Below are 14,734 nucleotides of genomic sequence, written 5' to 3' on the forward strand. Positions count from 1 at the left end.
TGGGCAGTGTGCGCACGCGCCCTAAGAGGCCTCAGGAAGAAGCATGGCGGACGGGGACGCCCATGCTGGCTTGGAGACGCCGAGGGGTTCGGCAAACAGCAGCTGAGGCAGCCATCCTTCCGAAGGAGGAGGAGAAAGGAAAAAGAGAGGTGAGGCAGGATGGGCACTGCTCACTGAGTGTCTGCTTCTCTTGGCCACAGGATGGGTGCTGCTCATAGCTTGCTGAGTTTCTACTCCTCTTGCCACAAATAGGATAGGCTCTGCTTGCAGTTTCTACTCCTCTTGGCATGGGCTCCATATGGCTGCTGTTTGCTACCCCCTAGGCAACTGCTGAGAGAGAGAGAGAGAGAGAGAGAGAGAGAGAGAGGTGGGTTGGGGTTAGGAGGGGTGTTGTTACAGATACAATCAAAGGTATTCATAGTAAAACTGACATCAGTAAAAGAATTATATCCCTTATAAGTGATGAAAAGGAGTAGATTTGTTCCATGCAGTTAGCACTCAGAGTATAAATCAACTCCTTTTGTTAGACTTTTCTCTCTCTATCTCCCCCTGTACTTTATGAAATAAGGCATGTTTATGGGCACATTCCTTTTAAAATTTACCCATATGCCAGTGGCTGAACTCCACAGATTGCCAGCCACTGGCATTTTTTTTTCTTTTTTATATCCACACTGTAGCAACAGGGAAAGGATAACAATAATAAGAAATTTAAGCAAAGCACTGTGAAACAATTCAGAAAAGCACATGGAAAAAAAAATGCGCAACTACAATATTTAAATATAACAAAATTTAATTACCTCTGCGGAAGCTGACATTTCAAGGAATGTTACAAGCGAGTATAGAACAAATTAAAGTATGTTAGACAGCATCATCAGTGCTGCAACATGTACTCAGGTTCAGTGAATGTCACATTGTACATGAGCAATAAAGCAAGGGCTGGGTGTGCAGTCAGATAAGTCATACCAAGAGACGTGATGTAACTAGTACTACTTTCTGACTTCCAAATTGAAGATGCAGTTAAAGTTTAGGAGCAAATTTGAAAAAGGTTTAACAGGTTTAACTTTTGGAACTATCCAAATAAACTTCACCAATTAAAATGCCCCCCCCCCCACCCCCACCCCCGATCGGCTATATTTATCTCTTTAAGTGCACAAGGCACGGTTCTGGATGCATGGTAGGTTGGGAGAAATAAGTTAGCCGGTTAGCAGAGATTTTGAGTGCTAACTGGCTAACTTAACATGCCCACAGGCTTAACCTAACTGGTCAAATTTTGGGTCTCATTTACTAAGCATTTTCCCCATAGACACAGAGGAGAAAGGCCTTTCGTAAATCAAACTTATTGACTGGTAGTAGATTAAAGCAAATTTTCAGCTGAAAATGCATCTAAATATGACCAGTTAAAATAACCAGTCATCTTTGCTTCTCAGTGGTTCTTTGAAAAAATTACCCCCTCAGCTTTTAGTGTGCCAGATTAAACAATTGTTTACAGAAAGAGGTTTATAACTACAGGCACCTCTTGAAAACATTAAGAGAGCAATATTGGTTAAATATCTCAAAGCCACCATACCATAACTTTTCTTATTGTATCTGCTTATCTTCCTTCTTGCTAAAGGTCTTAAGATGTAATACCAATAGTAATTATCTTAACATTACTGCATAATTCATTATTAATAAAGACAGAAATAGCTGCTAAAGCTGATCTTTCATTTTATAAAAATACTATTGCTTTATCTAACACCAGTGGGACAGGAGACACCTGTACCACCAAGCCCACAATAGCCAGTTGGAATTTTGCTTAGGTACTGCTGATGGTAATCTTCAGCATAGTAGAACTCTGTAGCCTTCCGGATTTCTGTTGTGATTTTCCCATAGCTGTTGTCAATTAACACCTGTAAAGAAATAGTAAACCAAACGTGAATCAATTGTCAATTGCATTTTTTAATAAGAATAAATAAAACACAGTAATGTTACCTTTAACAGAAGGAAACAGAATTACAAATGAACGCAAGTTATACGATTTACTAATAATAAATTTTCACTGCCTTTGAAGGCTGGGGAGATGCAATTTTATTTGGGAAATTTAGATAATGTGATTGAAATGATTTAAAATAGAAACCATGCAAAACAAAGCTCATATTTTACAAGTGGCATTGTTCCACTTAATGGCTCAAACAAAATTTCCTTGAGAGGGCCCTATTTGCTAGGAAATAACTCAGCTTTCCAGAAGGGGAAAAACATGGGCAGCATAGTAGCTGGGAGGGTAATGCTCTATTTGCTTTTCTTTTCTTTTCTTTTTTTTTTTTTTTACTGATTTCTGGAACAGATCAACAAAGCCATGGGGCAAAAAATTCACAATCCACAATTGCATAGGGGGAGTTTATTAAATTGCAGTCATCAATAATGATGATAACCCATGGAATCATGGAACGGATAGCAAAGTCTTGACACAATCATATCATATTATTGTGATCCCATTGCAATAAATCCTAGAGTGCTGAGCCTGATATTCAAAGCTACTTTGACGGATAAGTAGCGATTTACCTGGCTAAGTAGCGGCCACTGAATATCCAGCTATGCTTGGCGGTCACCACTTAGCCAGAAAAGCAACTTATCTGGCTAAGTAACTAGCTGGATAAGTCAGAGGTGGGCAATGGGCATAATGGGGCAGTGCTGCTTAGCTGGATAAGTGCCAACATTTGGACTTATCTGGTTAGGTTAACTGAATAGGTTAGACCTGCCATAGAGCAGCTTGTGTGATTGTGGTGTGCAGAGTGAAGGGCCCAAAAGAGACAGCAGCTGAAGAAGGTACGGCAGCCCGCAGCCGGAGCCCAGGCCTGTGGTAGCAAAAGAGTGGAGAGATTCTGTGAGCCACCGGAGCCCAGGCAGTCAGTGGCTGGAGAGACGCTGCAGGCTGCTGCCTGAGCCCAGGTTGGCAGCAGCTGGAGAGTGGAGAGATCATGCGAGCCACCAGAGCCCAGGCTGATGGCAGCTGAAGAGTGGAGAGATGCTGCGGGCCACTGCTGGAGGCCAGGCCAGCAGCAGCTGAAGAGTGCAGTGAGACTGCAGAATGCCGTTGGAGGCCAGGCCTGCTGGGACGAAGAATGAGAAGAGGCCCCACATGAGAGAGGCAACTTGCTTGTGTGTGTAAGAGAAGCAGCTTGTGTGTGTGTGTGTGTGTGAAGCAGCTTGTATATGTGAGAGATGCAGCTTATGTGAATGTGTGTGAGAAGCAGCTTGGGTGTGTGGCGGGGAAGAAGCTTTTGTGTTTCTGGGAAGCAGCTTGTGCTTGTGTGAGAGGCAGCTTGTGTGTTTGTGTGTGTGTGTATGAGAGGTTTTTGTGGGTGCGTGAGGCAGCTTGTGTGTGTGTGTGTGAGAAGTAGCTTTTGAGTGTGTGTGAGAGTTTTTGTGGGTGCGTGAGGCAGCTTGTGTGTGTGTGTGAGAAGCAGCTTGTGTGTGTGTGTGTGTGAAGCAGCTTGTGTCTGTGTGAGAAGCAGCTTGTATGTATGGAGGGAAGCAGCTTTTGTGTGTGTGCATGTGTGGGAAGCAGCTTTTCTGTGTATGTGAGAGGCAGCTTGTGCGAATGCAAGGCAGCTTATGTGTGTGTATGTGTGTGTGTGTATGTGGGAAGCAGCTTTTATATGTGTGTGAGCAGTTTGTGTGCATGCGAGGCAGCTTGTGCATGTGTGTGTGTGTGTGTGTGTGAGAGAGAGGCAGCTTGTGTGTGTGGCGGGGAAAAAGCTTTTGTGTTTCTTGGAAGCAGCTTGTGGTTGTGTGAGAACCAGCTTGTGTGTGTATGTGAGAAGCAGCTTTTGTGTGTGTGTGAGAGGCAGTTTGTAGGTGCATGAGGCAGCTTGTGTCTGTGTGAGAAGCAGCATGTGTGTGTGGAGGGAAGCAGCTTTTGATTGTGTGCATGTGTGGGAAGCAGCCTGTGTGTGTGTGTGTGAGGCAGCTTGTTGCGTGTGTGTGTGGGAAGCAGCTTTTCTGTGTATGTGAGAGGCAGCTTGTGCGAATGCGAGGCAGCTTGTGTGTGTGAGAAGCAGTTTGTGTGTGTGTGAGGTAGCTTGTGCGTGTATGTGTATGTGTGTGTGTGTGTGTGAGAGGCAGCTTGTGTGTGGGGGGGGGGGAAGCAGCTTGTGTGTGTGTGTGGGAAGCAGCTTTTCTGTGTGTTTGTGTGAGGCAGCTTGTGCATGTGTGTGTGCATTTGCACCAATCTTCCCTTGCTAATCCATGACAATCTTAGGATGACTGGAAAGCAAAGGTTCCTAGGCATGGAAAGCAGGGTATTTTTTTGAAAATGTTTTAAAAAAAATTATGTTTTGAAATATATATTCTTTTTATTACTATTTATTGATTTGGTTTTATTATTATGTTTTATATTTCTTAGCTTTTATTGCTCAATATTTTATGAGCAATAGTAATGTTTGTTTTTCTATTGTTGCACTGCATACAGAATCCGGCTTGTTGCATTTTCCAGTTTAGTTTTTATCTGGATATTTCATTTTATTCCTTATGGTCCCTTTATTCTGCATTTGATGAGTCTGCCTGTGTTCTGCATGTCTGATTGAGGTGAAATATTTTGTTAGCATGTAGCTGCTTTTTCGGGATCTTTAGAAACTTGGCTTATTCTATTTTCCTAAATGAAGGTGTATTGGGGCTTGGGGGTTTTGCAGTTTTGCCTTTTCATAGGTAAGATTGTTACTGTTTGAGTGCTGACAGTGACGTTTTGGTATGGGAGGCTTACTTTTTTTTTTAATATAGTTAACTCATGGCTTTCTGTGGGTCAAACCTACACCCAACATGTATCACAACAGCCTAATACCATATGAGTTCCAATTGTCTTATTTACTTTTTTTGCAGGGTTTTCTGGTTGGTGTCACAGTAGTGCATGTAAATATAATATACATGCTGTGATATCTTAGGTTGCACAATAAGCTTGCACCAGTCTAGCGCTGGCTGCACTGGCTCGATGGGGGAAAGCAGGATTCCATCTGAAACTGTGTTACTTTGAGCCAAGCAATTCCCAGCCTCACTCTGGGCCAGGTTTAATTTTATTTTCTTTTTCTTAAGCCCTGGAGGAAGCTGGCAGCATGGATCACGTCTGGCTCCCCCTTCCCTGGAATAGGTTGGCAGAGCAGAGCCTACAGAACCATAAAAGCAGCATTCTGTGTGGCACACAGTCTATGAATGTGCTGGAGTGGGGCCTTGAGAAGTGGAGGCAAGCTACTATCATACAGGCCGAAACAGTAAAAATCGCCGGAGAGTGGGTGAGCGCCTGCTCTCCCAGCGCTCACACAGGACACTGGGCGTGCGATACAGTAATTTAATTTATTTAAATTAGGGCCGGTGGTAAAAAGACGCTAGGGACACTAGCGTATCCCTAGTGCCTCTTTTTGGACAGGAGCGGTGGCTGTCAGCGGGTTTGACAGTCGACGCTCAATTTTGCCGGCATAGGTTCTCGAGCCCGCTGACAGCCACAGGTTCGGAAACCAGACGCCGGCAAAACTGAGCGTCCGGTTTTCAACCCGCGAGCCGCGGGCCTATTTCAAATTTTTTTTTTTTTTTTTACTTTTTTTAAGTTTCGGGACTTCCGACTTAATATCGCCATGATATTAAGTCGGAGGGTGCACAGAAAAGCAGTTTTTACTGCTTTTCTGTGCACTTCCCCGGCGCCGGCAGAAATTAACGCCTACCTTTGGGTAGGCACTAATTTCTTAAAGTAAAATGTGCGGCTTGGCTGCACATTTTACTTACTGAATCGTGCGGGAATACCTAATAGGGCCATCAACATGCATTTGCATGTTGCAGGCGCTATTAGGTTCGGGGGGGGGGGGGTTGGACGCGCATTTTTGACGCACTATTACCCCTTACTGAATAAGGGGTAAAGCTAGCACATCGAAAACTCGCGTCCAATCGCGGGTTAACAGTGCACTCCACTGTATCGGTCTGATAGAAAGGGAGGGATGAGCCAGAAAGAAGTGCAGAGGGGGCTGCTGCAGGCTGAGGAAAGGCTGGTAACAAGCAAGAGATTTTACATAATGATGTTGCAGTGCTAGGGCAAGATAGCACTTGGTGAGTGAGCACATGAGCAGCTGAACAACAGCAAATGTCTGTGTGTCTGAGCCACTGGTTGGCAGTTGGCAGTTGGCAGTTTCATTACTTGGCAACTGGTTCAATGATTGGTTGGCAAGCAACTTTAACATTAGACCAGGATATATATGCATGTGTGTGTGTGGGGGCGCAACAGATTGCATGGATGGATGGGGGATTACAGCTCAGTTTGCTCATCCCTGGTCTAAGGTGTGATGTACTTAGTTGTTTAGGAAAAATATGAAATTTGATGGAGATTTATTGTCTCAATTCTGCCAGGCTCCGACTCGCCCTGCCTCCTTCCAGTGCCACCTCCCGACGCCCCCCTGGTGGTCCAGCGGAGGACCCGGGAGCGATCTGCCGCTCCCGGGACTTCGACTGCCACTAAGCAAAATGGCGCCGGTGACTTTTAGCCCCTACCATGTGACAGGGACCAACCAATGGCATTGGTAGCCCCTGAGAGAACCGTGAAACTACTTTAGAGGATACCATTGTCCTATCCCCTATCCTACCCCTGTGAACACATCTGCCTAGTCTGGGTAAATTTATATGTGAACAAGGCATATGCATATTAGTTTACCTGCATATTGGGTGGGCAATTTTGTAAAAGGAAACTCAAAATAAGAAGACCATATTAAAACTGTTAAATCAATACTATGAGCTTGTTATAACACATCAGCAAGCCTTTATGGCATACCCTTCTAAGCATGGGCCACCCGGACCTGTACATCATATGTGTCAAAAAGATTTTTTTAAGTTCATTTTTTCTTTGCATTTAAAAATTCAATCGTGGAGAGATGTTCATGTCTAGAAGTTATGGAAATTGTCTACATTCAAGAATTTTGTGAAAGGAGAAAAGAATATTGCGAGTGATCTGAGTTTACAGTATGATCTAAGTGCTCCTGATGAAGCTTTCAGCAAAAATTGGCCTCTGTTGAGCCAAGAACTTAGTGTCATCACTCCACAATTGATTTTTTAAATGCAAACAAAAAATTAACTTAAAAAAATCTTTTTGATGTATATGATGTAGAGGTCCAGGTGGCCCGTGCTTAGTAAGGTATGCCGTCAAGGCTTTCTGATGCGTTATAACAAGCTCATAGTATTGATTTAACAGTTTTAATATGGTCTTCTTATTTTGAGTTTCCTTGCACTAAGATTGAGAGTCATTAAGGTGGAAATTCAGGGCTCTTGCATTACCTTCACATAAGAACATGCCAATCTGGGTCAGACCAAGGGTCCATCAAGCCCAGCATCCTGTTTCCAACAGTGGCCAATCCAGGCCATAAGAACCTGGCAAGTACCCAAAAACTAAGTCTATTCCATGTTACCGTTCCTAGTAATAGCAATGGCTATTTTCTAAGTCAACTTAATTAATAGCTGGTAATGGACTTCTCCTCCAAGAACTTATCCAATCCTTTTTAAACACAGCTATACCAACTGCACTAACCACATCCCTGGCAACAAATTCCAGAGTTTAATTGTGTGTTAAGTAAAAAAGAACTTTCTCCGATTAGTTTTAAATGTGCCACATGCTAACTTCATGGAGTGTCCCCTAGTCTTTCTATTATCCGAAAGAGTAAATAACCGATTCACATCTACCCATTCTAGACCTCTCATGATTTTAAACACTTCTATCATATCCCCCATCAGCTGTCTCTTCTCCAAGCTGAAAAGTCCTAACCTCTTTAGTCTTTCCTCATAGCAGTGGCGTAGCCACGGGTGGGCCTGGGTGGGCAGGTGCCCACCCAACTTAGACCCAGGCCCACCCAACTGGCACCGGAACTGCAAGGCTGTCGCGGGATCCCATCCCCGCGACAGCGAACAAGAGAACCCACACCTCGCGCGCCATCACGGCACACGTGGGGAAGCGCTGCTGCGGCTGTATGGCCAACCGGTCTTCCTGTTCGGGGGGGAGCGGTAGTGCCGTGCGCAGCTTCCGCTTCCTCCCCCCAATGCAGGAAGATCAGCTGCCTCTCCTGCTGCCACCCGTTCTCCTGCTATCTTCGGACCAAACGGCCCGCCGAACTTCCTGTTTGGGGGAGCGGAAGCGCCGCGCACAGCTTCCGCTGTCTCCCCCAAAGCAGGAAGATCAGCTGCCTCTCCTGCTGCCACCGGACTCCTGCTATCTTCGGGCGTCGGGCCGTATGGGCCGCCGATCTTCCTGCATGGGGGGGGGGGGGGAGGGAGGAAGCGGACGTTGTGCGCTGCGCTTCCGCTCCCCCCCCCGACAGGAAGTTCGGCGGGCAGTACGGCCCGACGCCCGAAGATAGCAGGAGGCCGGTGTCAGCAGGAGAGGCAGCTGATCTTCCTGCTCTGGGGGAGAAAGCGGAAGCTGTGCACGTGCTTGAATGTGTATGTGTGGATGAGAATGGGAGTGTGTGTGGATGAAAACTGGAGCCTGGGTGTGTATGTGGGTGAGAATGGAAGCTTGAATATGTGGGTGAATGGGAGCTCGAATGTGTGTATGTGTGGTTGAGAATGGGAGCCTGGGTTTGTGGGTGGGTGAGAATGGGAGCTTGAATGTGTGGATAAGAATGGGTGCTTGAATGTGTGTATGTGTGGGTGAGAATAGGACCTTAAATGTGTATATGTATGGATGAGAATGAGAGCTTGAATATGTGTGGGTGAGACTGGGAGCATGGGTTTGTGGGTTAGAATGGGAGTCTGGGTTTATGTGTGTGGGTGAGAATGGGTGCCTGGATGTGCGTCTGGGTGTGCATAAGAATATAAGCCTGGGGAGGGGTGAGAAAGTGAGAACTTGTATGTGTGTCTGCAGAGAATGTGAGCTTGTGGGGGGGGGGGGAGAGCATATGAGAGTGACAGCATGAGTGTGTGAGAGGGAGTCTGTGAGAGAAAGCGTGTATGTGTGTGTGTGTGTGTGTGTGTGTGTGTGTGTAAGGGAAGAAGACAGTAATAGAAGAAAGACACTGAAAAGGAATTAGGAAATGAGCTATAAGGGAAAAAATGGGAAAAAGAGACCAGGACCAACTGATTAGAAAAATACAAAGATCAGACAACAAAGGTAAAAATATATATCTATATTTTGAGATGTTAGCAATTTAAATATAAGCAACACAACCGCTCTCTCAAAATTTATGGACAGGTAGGAGCCGTGTATAAAATCGTAATAATAAGAAGGCTAAAGTACCACAAATCACCGTGAATTATGTTTGTATCATTAAGTAAACCTCATACTTAGGCATAGATGTGAATGCTATGCTGCATAATTTGGCATTATTTATCAGTAAAAAAAACAACTAGTAGACCTGCATGCCTACAGCCCACCCATGTTAACCTTGTGCCCACCCAAAAAATCAATTCTGGCTACGCCACTGCCTCATAGGGGAGCTGTTCCATTCTCCTTATCATTTTGGTAGTGTAAAGCGACCTCTCCTGCCTCCAGCTGCTCGCGAAGATGGACGCCTGCACGGCCGCTGAAGACGTGGCGCCCGTCATGGCATGTGATGCCACGTCTTCAGCGGCCGTGCAGGCGTCCATCTTCGTGAGCAGCTGGAGGCAGGAGAGGTCGCTTTACACTACCAGTCCCTTCAACCCTCCTCCCGAAGCAGGGCGCGAAAAGCAGCCTTGCTCCGGGAGGAGGGAAGGGACTGACAGTGTAAAGCGGCGAAGCGACTTATTTTTTGTACCCCCCACCGAAGTCGCTTCGCCGCTTTACACTGCCAGTCCCTTCTTCCCTCCTCCCGGAGCAAGGCTGCTTTTCGTACCCTGCTTCGGGAGGAGGGGAGAGGAGACTGGCACAGGGGAAGCCACGATGTCTGGAGGGGGCTGCAGAAGTAAGTCGCCGAGCGTCGGATTGCCCGTCCTCTCCCCTCTCTCTCTTGCAACTTTTTTTTTCGCTTTTTTTTTGCTTCGGGAGGAGGGGAGAGGACTGGGGCTGCCCCGGAGACCAGCATCCATGGACGCGGCCAGGGCAGGTGAGCGGGGGCTGGGGGAAAGCTTGCTGCCTACCCTTACCCCTGCCTCTAACGCTGGGGTAAGGGTAGGCGGTAAGTTAGCAGGTTAAACACGCAGCAAAACGGCAGGGTAAAATAGCGATAGTCAGGGCGCGGGTTACTGGATGCTAGGGAATAGCTAATTCGCTCGTTTGCATGCAATATACATGCCGCGTGCGGAAGGGGTTGCCCGGGGATTTTAGGAAGCGGTAAGGGTAGGTTAAAGGGGGTTGTGGATCGCAGGAAGGGCTAATGCGGCGGGAAAGTGAGTAGAACGCGGGTTAGGAGCGGGGTAAACGTGGCCGCACTTTACTGGATAGACCTGATAATCTTTCCGCAATGGCCTTATCTTCTCTAAGTGCCCCTTTAACCCCTCGATCATCTAATGGTCCAACTGACTCCCTCACAGGCTTTCTGCTTCGGATATATTTAAAAACATTTTTACTGTGAGTTTTTGCCCAAGGCCAACTTCTTTTCAAATTCTCTCTTAGCCTGTCTTATCAATGTCTTACATTTAACTTGCCAACGTTTATGCATTATCCTATTTTCTTCTGTTGGATCCTTCTTCCAATTTTTGAATGAAGATCTTTTGGCTAAAATAGCTTCTTTCACCTCCCCTTTTAACCATGCTGGTAATCGTTTTGCCTTCTTTCCACCTTCCTTAATGTGTGGAATACATCTGGATTGTGCTTCTAGAATGGTATTTTTTTAACAATGACCACGCCTCCTGCACACTTTTTACTTTTGTAGCTGCTCCTTTCAGGTTTTTTTTTAACAATTTTTCTCATTTTATCAAAGTTTCCCTTTTGAAAGTTTAGCACGAGAGCCGTGGATTTGCATACTGTTCCTCTTCCAGTCATTAATTCAAATTTGATCATATTATGATCACTATTGCCAAGCGGCCCCCATCACCGTTATCTCTCTCACCAAATCCTGTGCTCTACTGAGAATTAGATCTAAAATTGCTCCCTCTCTCGTTGGTTCCTAAACCAATTGCTCCATAAAGCTATCATTTATTCCATCCAGGAACGTTATCTCTCTAGCGTGTCCCGATGATACATTTACCCAGTCAATATTGGGGTAATTGAAGTCTCCCATTATTACCGCACTACCAATTTGGTTAGCTTCCCTAATTTCTCTTAGCATTTTACTGTCCGTCTCACCATCTTGACCAGGTGGACGGTAGTATACTCCTATCACTATAGTCTTCCCCGACACACAAGGGATTTCTACCCATAAAGATTCAATTTTGCATTTAGTCTCATGCAGGATGTTTATCCTGTTGGACTCTATGCCATCCCGGACATAAAGCGCCACACCTCCTCCCGAGTGCTCCTCTCTGTCATTGCGCTATAATTTGTACCCCGGTATAGCACTGTCCCATTGGTTGTCCTCCTTCCACCATGTCTCTGAGATGCCAATTAAGTTTATGTCATCATTCACTGCTATACATTCTAATTCTCCCATCTTTCTTCTTAGACTTCTGGCATTAGCATACAAACATTTCAAAGTTTGTTTTTTGTTTGTATTTTTATTCTGCTTTTTAATTGATAGGGATTTGTTAGAATTTTTTAGCTCAGGTGAGTTTTTAGTTACAGGCACTTGGACTACTTTTCTTATTATTGGAACCTCAATGTCGGGATGCCCTAATTCTAATACATCATTAGTATCCTTTGAAGATACCTCTCTCCGAACCATGTGCTGCTGAGTGACTGTCGGCTTTCCCCTTTGTTCTAGTTTAAAAGCTGCTCTATCTCCTTTTTAAAGGTTAGCGCCAGCAGTCTGGTTCCACCCTGGTTAAGGTGGAGCCCATCCCTTTGGAAGAGACTCCCCCTTCCCCAAAAGGTTCCCCAGTTCCTAACAAAACTGAATCCCTCTTCCATGCACCATCGTCTCATCCACGCATTGAGACTCCGGAGCTCTGCCTGCCTCTGGTGACCTGCGCGTGGAACAAGGAGCATTTGAGAGAATGCTACCCTGGAGGTTCTGGATTTAAGCTTTCTACCTAAGAGCCTAAATTTGGCTTCCAGAACCTCCCTCCCACATTTTCCTATGTCGTTGGTGCCCACATGTTCCACGACAGCCGGCTCCTCCCCAGCACTGTCTAAAATCCTATCTAGGTGATGCGTGAGGTCCGCCACCTATGCACCAGGTAGGCATGTTACCAGGAAATCCTCACGCCCACCAGCCACCCAGCTATCTACATTCCTAATAATTGAATCACCAACTATGATGGCCGACCTAACCCTTCCCTCCTGGGCAAGGTTAGGTCGGCCATTTATGCACCTAAAACACTATGCACTATGCACACTATTTTATCCACAGAAATCCCTTTTTATCCACAGAAATCCCTTTGAAATTACCCTCTTAATTTTCAATGATTAAGTCAATTTCTGAAATGCTCTATTTATATTAAACTTTCCATAACAACTTTTAAAGAAATCATCCCTGGAATATGACACAGGGGAACAGGAAGTATTAGTTCTCTTGCCAGCTCTAACCATCAAGATTTACTCTTTCTGCCAAATTTGTAGCTATAACCCATTTTCTTGCAAGATATGGGCTTGATATTAAAAAGCATTTACACACTTAAAATTGGGTTTATGCATGTAAATGCACTTTACCCAAGTAAGTGGGCTTTTGAAAATTGCTAACTCATATGCCATTGAGTTGTTCATAGGATATTCATGTGTAAGTACACTTTGGGGTGGTAACTTTAAAATGAGCATGCAGGTGCCCATATGCAGGAATTGTAAATCGTGCGCATACTTCCGCATGTATGATGTAAAATATGCCTACCGTGCGTATGTGTGCTCCTAATTTTAAGCGGTTACTCAAGCACATATAATTCGCGTATCCTCCTTAGGACTTTGTCGACTTTAACGCACACAGGTAAGTGTATTTTAAAACATGCTTGCATGGAATATGTTCCCAGTTTTACCAATTAGTCCACCAGTTTGCCCAATCTCTCTCTAGATTATCCAGACCCCTCTGGATCTTTAACCTGCATCCCCCTCCTATTTACGCAGATCCCTCATCCAGTTGTTTTAGGCCTAAAACAAGTCTTCTTCAGACATACACCTCATCAAGAGCAGAAGTAAATATGCACAACTAACAACCCACCATACACTGTGGTTGTCAGATTTAAAATACAGATTTACATGTGTAAATGTTGGCTCCACTCCAGATCTCCCCTGACATGCCCTAACTTTTCTCCTTTTTCCCGCATATGTGCCATTTTAAACTACGAGTCGCTCATGCTTGGCCCAGATACTCACGTATCTGGGCCAAGCATGAGCGTAATAAAATTATTACGATAGTATATTACATTTATGCGTGTAACTCCTTTTAAAATTACTTGAAAATTTATCTGAAATAACATGCACAAAATCATCCATACAAAGTTATGCCTGCTTTTTGCATCGCATAACGTGGGTGGGTTAATTTCTTCACATATTTTAAAATCAAAAGTATGCACATAAATACCAGCTCCACCCCCCTGAACACCTATTGTTCGTATGCATAAAAGTATGGGCAAAATCAGGTTATGTGCATACTTTTATGCTCACAAACCTCATGCAGTTTTATAGGGAGCCCTTTACACAACAAATCTGTTTCATGTGTATAAATGACTTTGGAAATCAGGCCTATATTGAGCAAGGAGAAAAGGGGTCCCAAACTTTCTTTTCTATCACTACATTGAGGTCTGATTTTAAAAAGCAGTTACATGCTTGGGAGGCAATTTTCAAAGGAGTTACTCATGTAAATGTAACATACTATCATAGCAATTTTCAAAAGCCATTTTACCTGTGTAAGTGCACTTAATGTGGGTAAATCTTATGGACAATTCAATGGCATGTATTGTAGCAATTTTCAAAAGCCCACTTACATGGGTAAAGTGCATTTATATGTGTAAAACCAAGTTTTAAATGTATAAATGCTTTTGAAATCTACTTTGCTCGAGTAAGTGGGCTTTTGAAAATTGCTATAATATATGCCATTGAACTGCCCATAGGATTTATTCATGTAAGTGTACTTTGCTGGAGTGTACTCTTCCTTAAGGAGTAATTTTCAAAAGGATTTACACATGTAAATGTAATTACTATTGCAGCAATTTCCAAAAGCCATTTACCCATGTAAAATGCATTTACACATGTAAAACCCATTTTTAAGCATATCAATGCATGTGAAAACCAGGCCTGAAGGTATTACAAGTCAAAAATTATCTGGATAAGTGGCAGACATCTGCTATGTGCGCGTATTTGTGCTCATAATGTTAATCATTTACATAAGGAAATGTAACTCGTGTATTTTCTTCAGCACTTGTCGGTTTTTACGCGTGTAAATTATCGCATTTTATAACATGCGCTTAAAGGAAATTACCAGTTTTAACAATGAATGATGAACCCTTTATTATTTTAGTAATAACTTTACATTTAAAGTAATTTACAAAAAGAAGACGTGGCTGTAGCAGAGTGTGATCCCCCTGATGCAGATACTCGAAACATGGACCCGTGTCGGGGAATACTGCTTCTCACATCACTAAGATAAGGGTATTTTAAAGTGCATAAAGAAAAAAGAAAAATGATTTGACACTGGCCGATGATTAAATATAAGGAAAAGAAGGTAGTCTGTGTATCGGGAGTGCCTATTATGATGGCTACAATAGATGGGTAAAAGTATTTCAAGGTGAA

At 44.2% G+C, this 14,734-nt stretch overlaps 1 protein-coding gene across 2 annotated transcripts in view; it reads right to left on the reverse strand.

The window, feature by feature from the left end:
• Positions 1-772: 772 nt before the first annotated feature.
• The window catches only part of MSRA (methionine sulfoxide reductase A), a 1,098,176-nt gene continuing 1,084,214 nt past the window's right edge, over positions 773-14,734 (reverse strand). For both annotated transcript variants that reach the window (XM_029596156.1, XM_029596155.1), the window contains one exon: positions 773-1,889. In XM_029596156.1, the coding sequence (XP_029452016.1) occupies positions 1,728-1,889 (162 nt within the window). In that variant the 3' untranslated portion in view covers positions 773-1,727. The remainder of the gene's footprint in view (positions 1,890-14,734) is intronic.

The sequence above is a fragment of the Rhinatrema bivittatum genome, chromosome 3 (assembly GCF_901001135.1).
Source record: "Rhinatrema bivittatum chromosome 3, aRhiBiv1.1, whole genome shotgun sequence".
Taxonomy (NCBI): Eukaryota; Metazoa; Chordata; class Amphibia; order Gymnophiona; family Rhinatrematidae; genus Rhinatrema; species Rhinatrema bivittatum.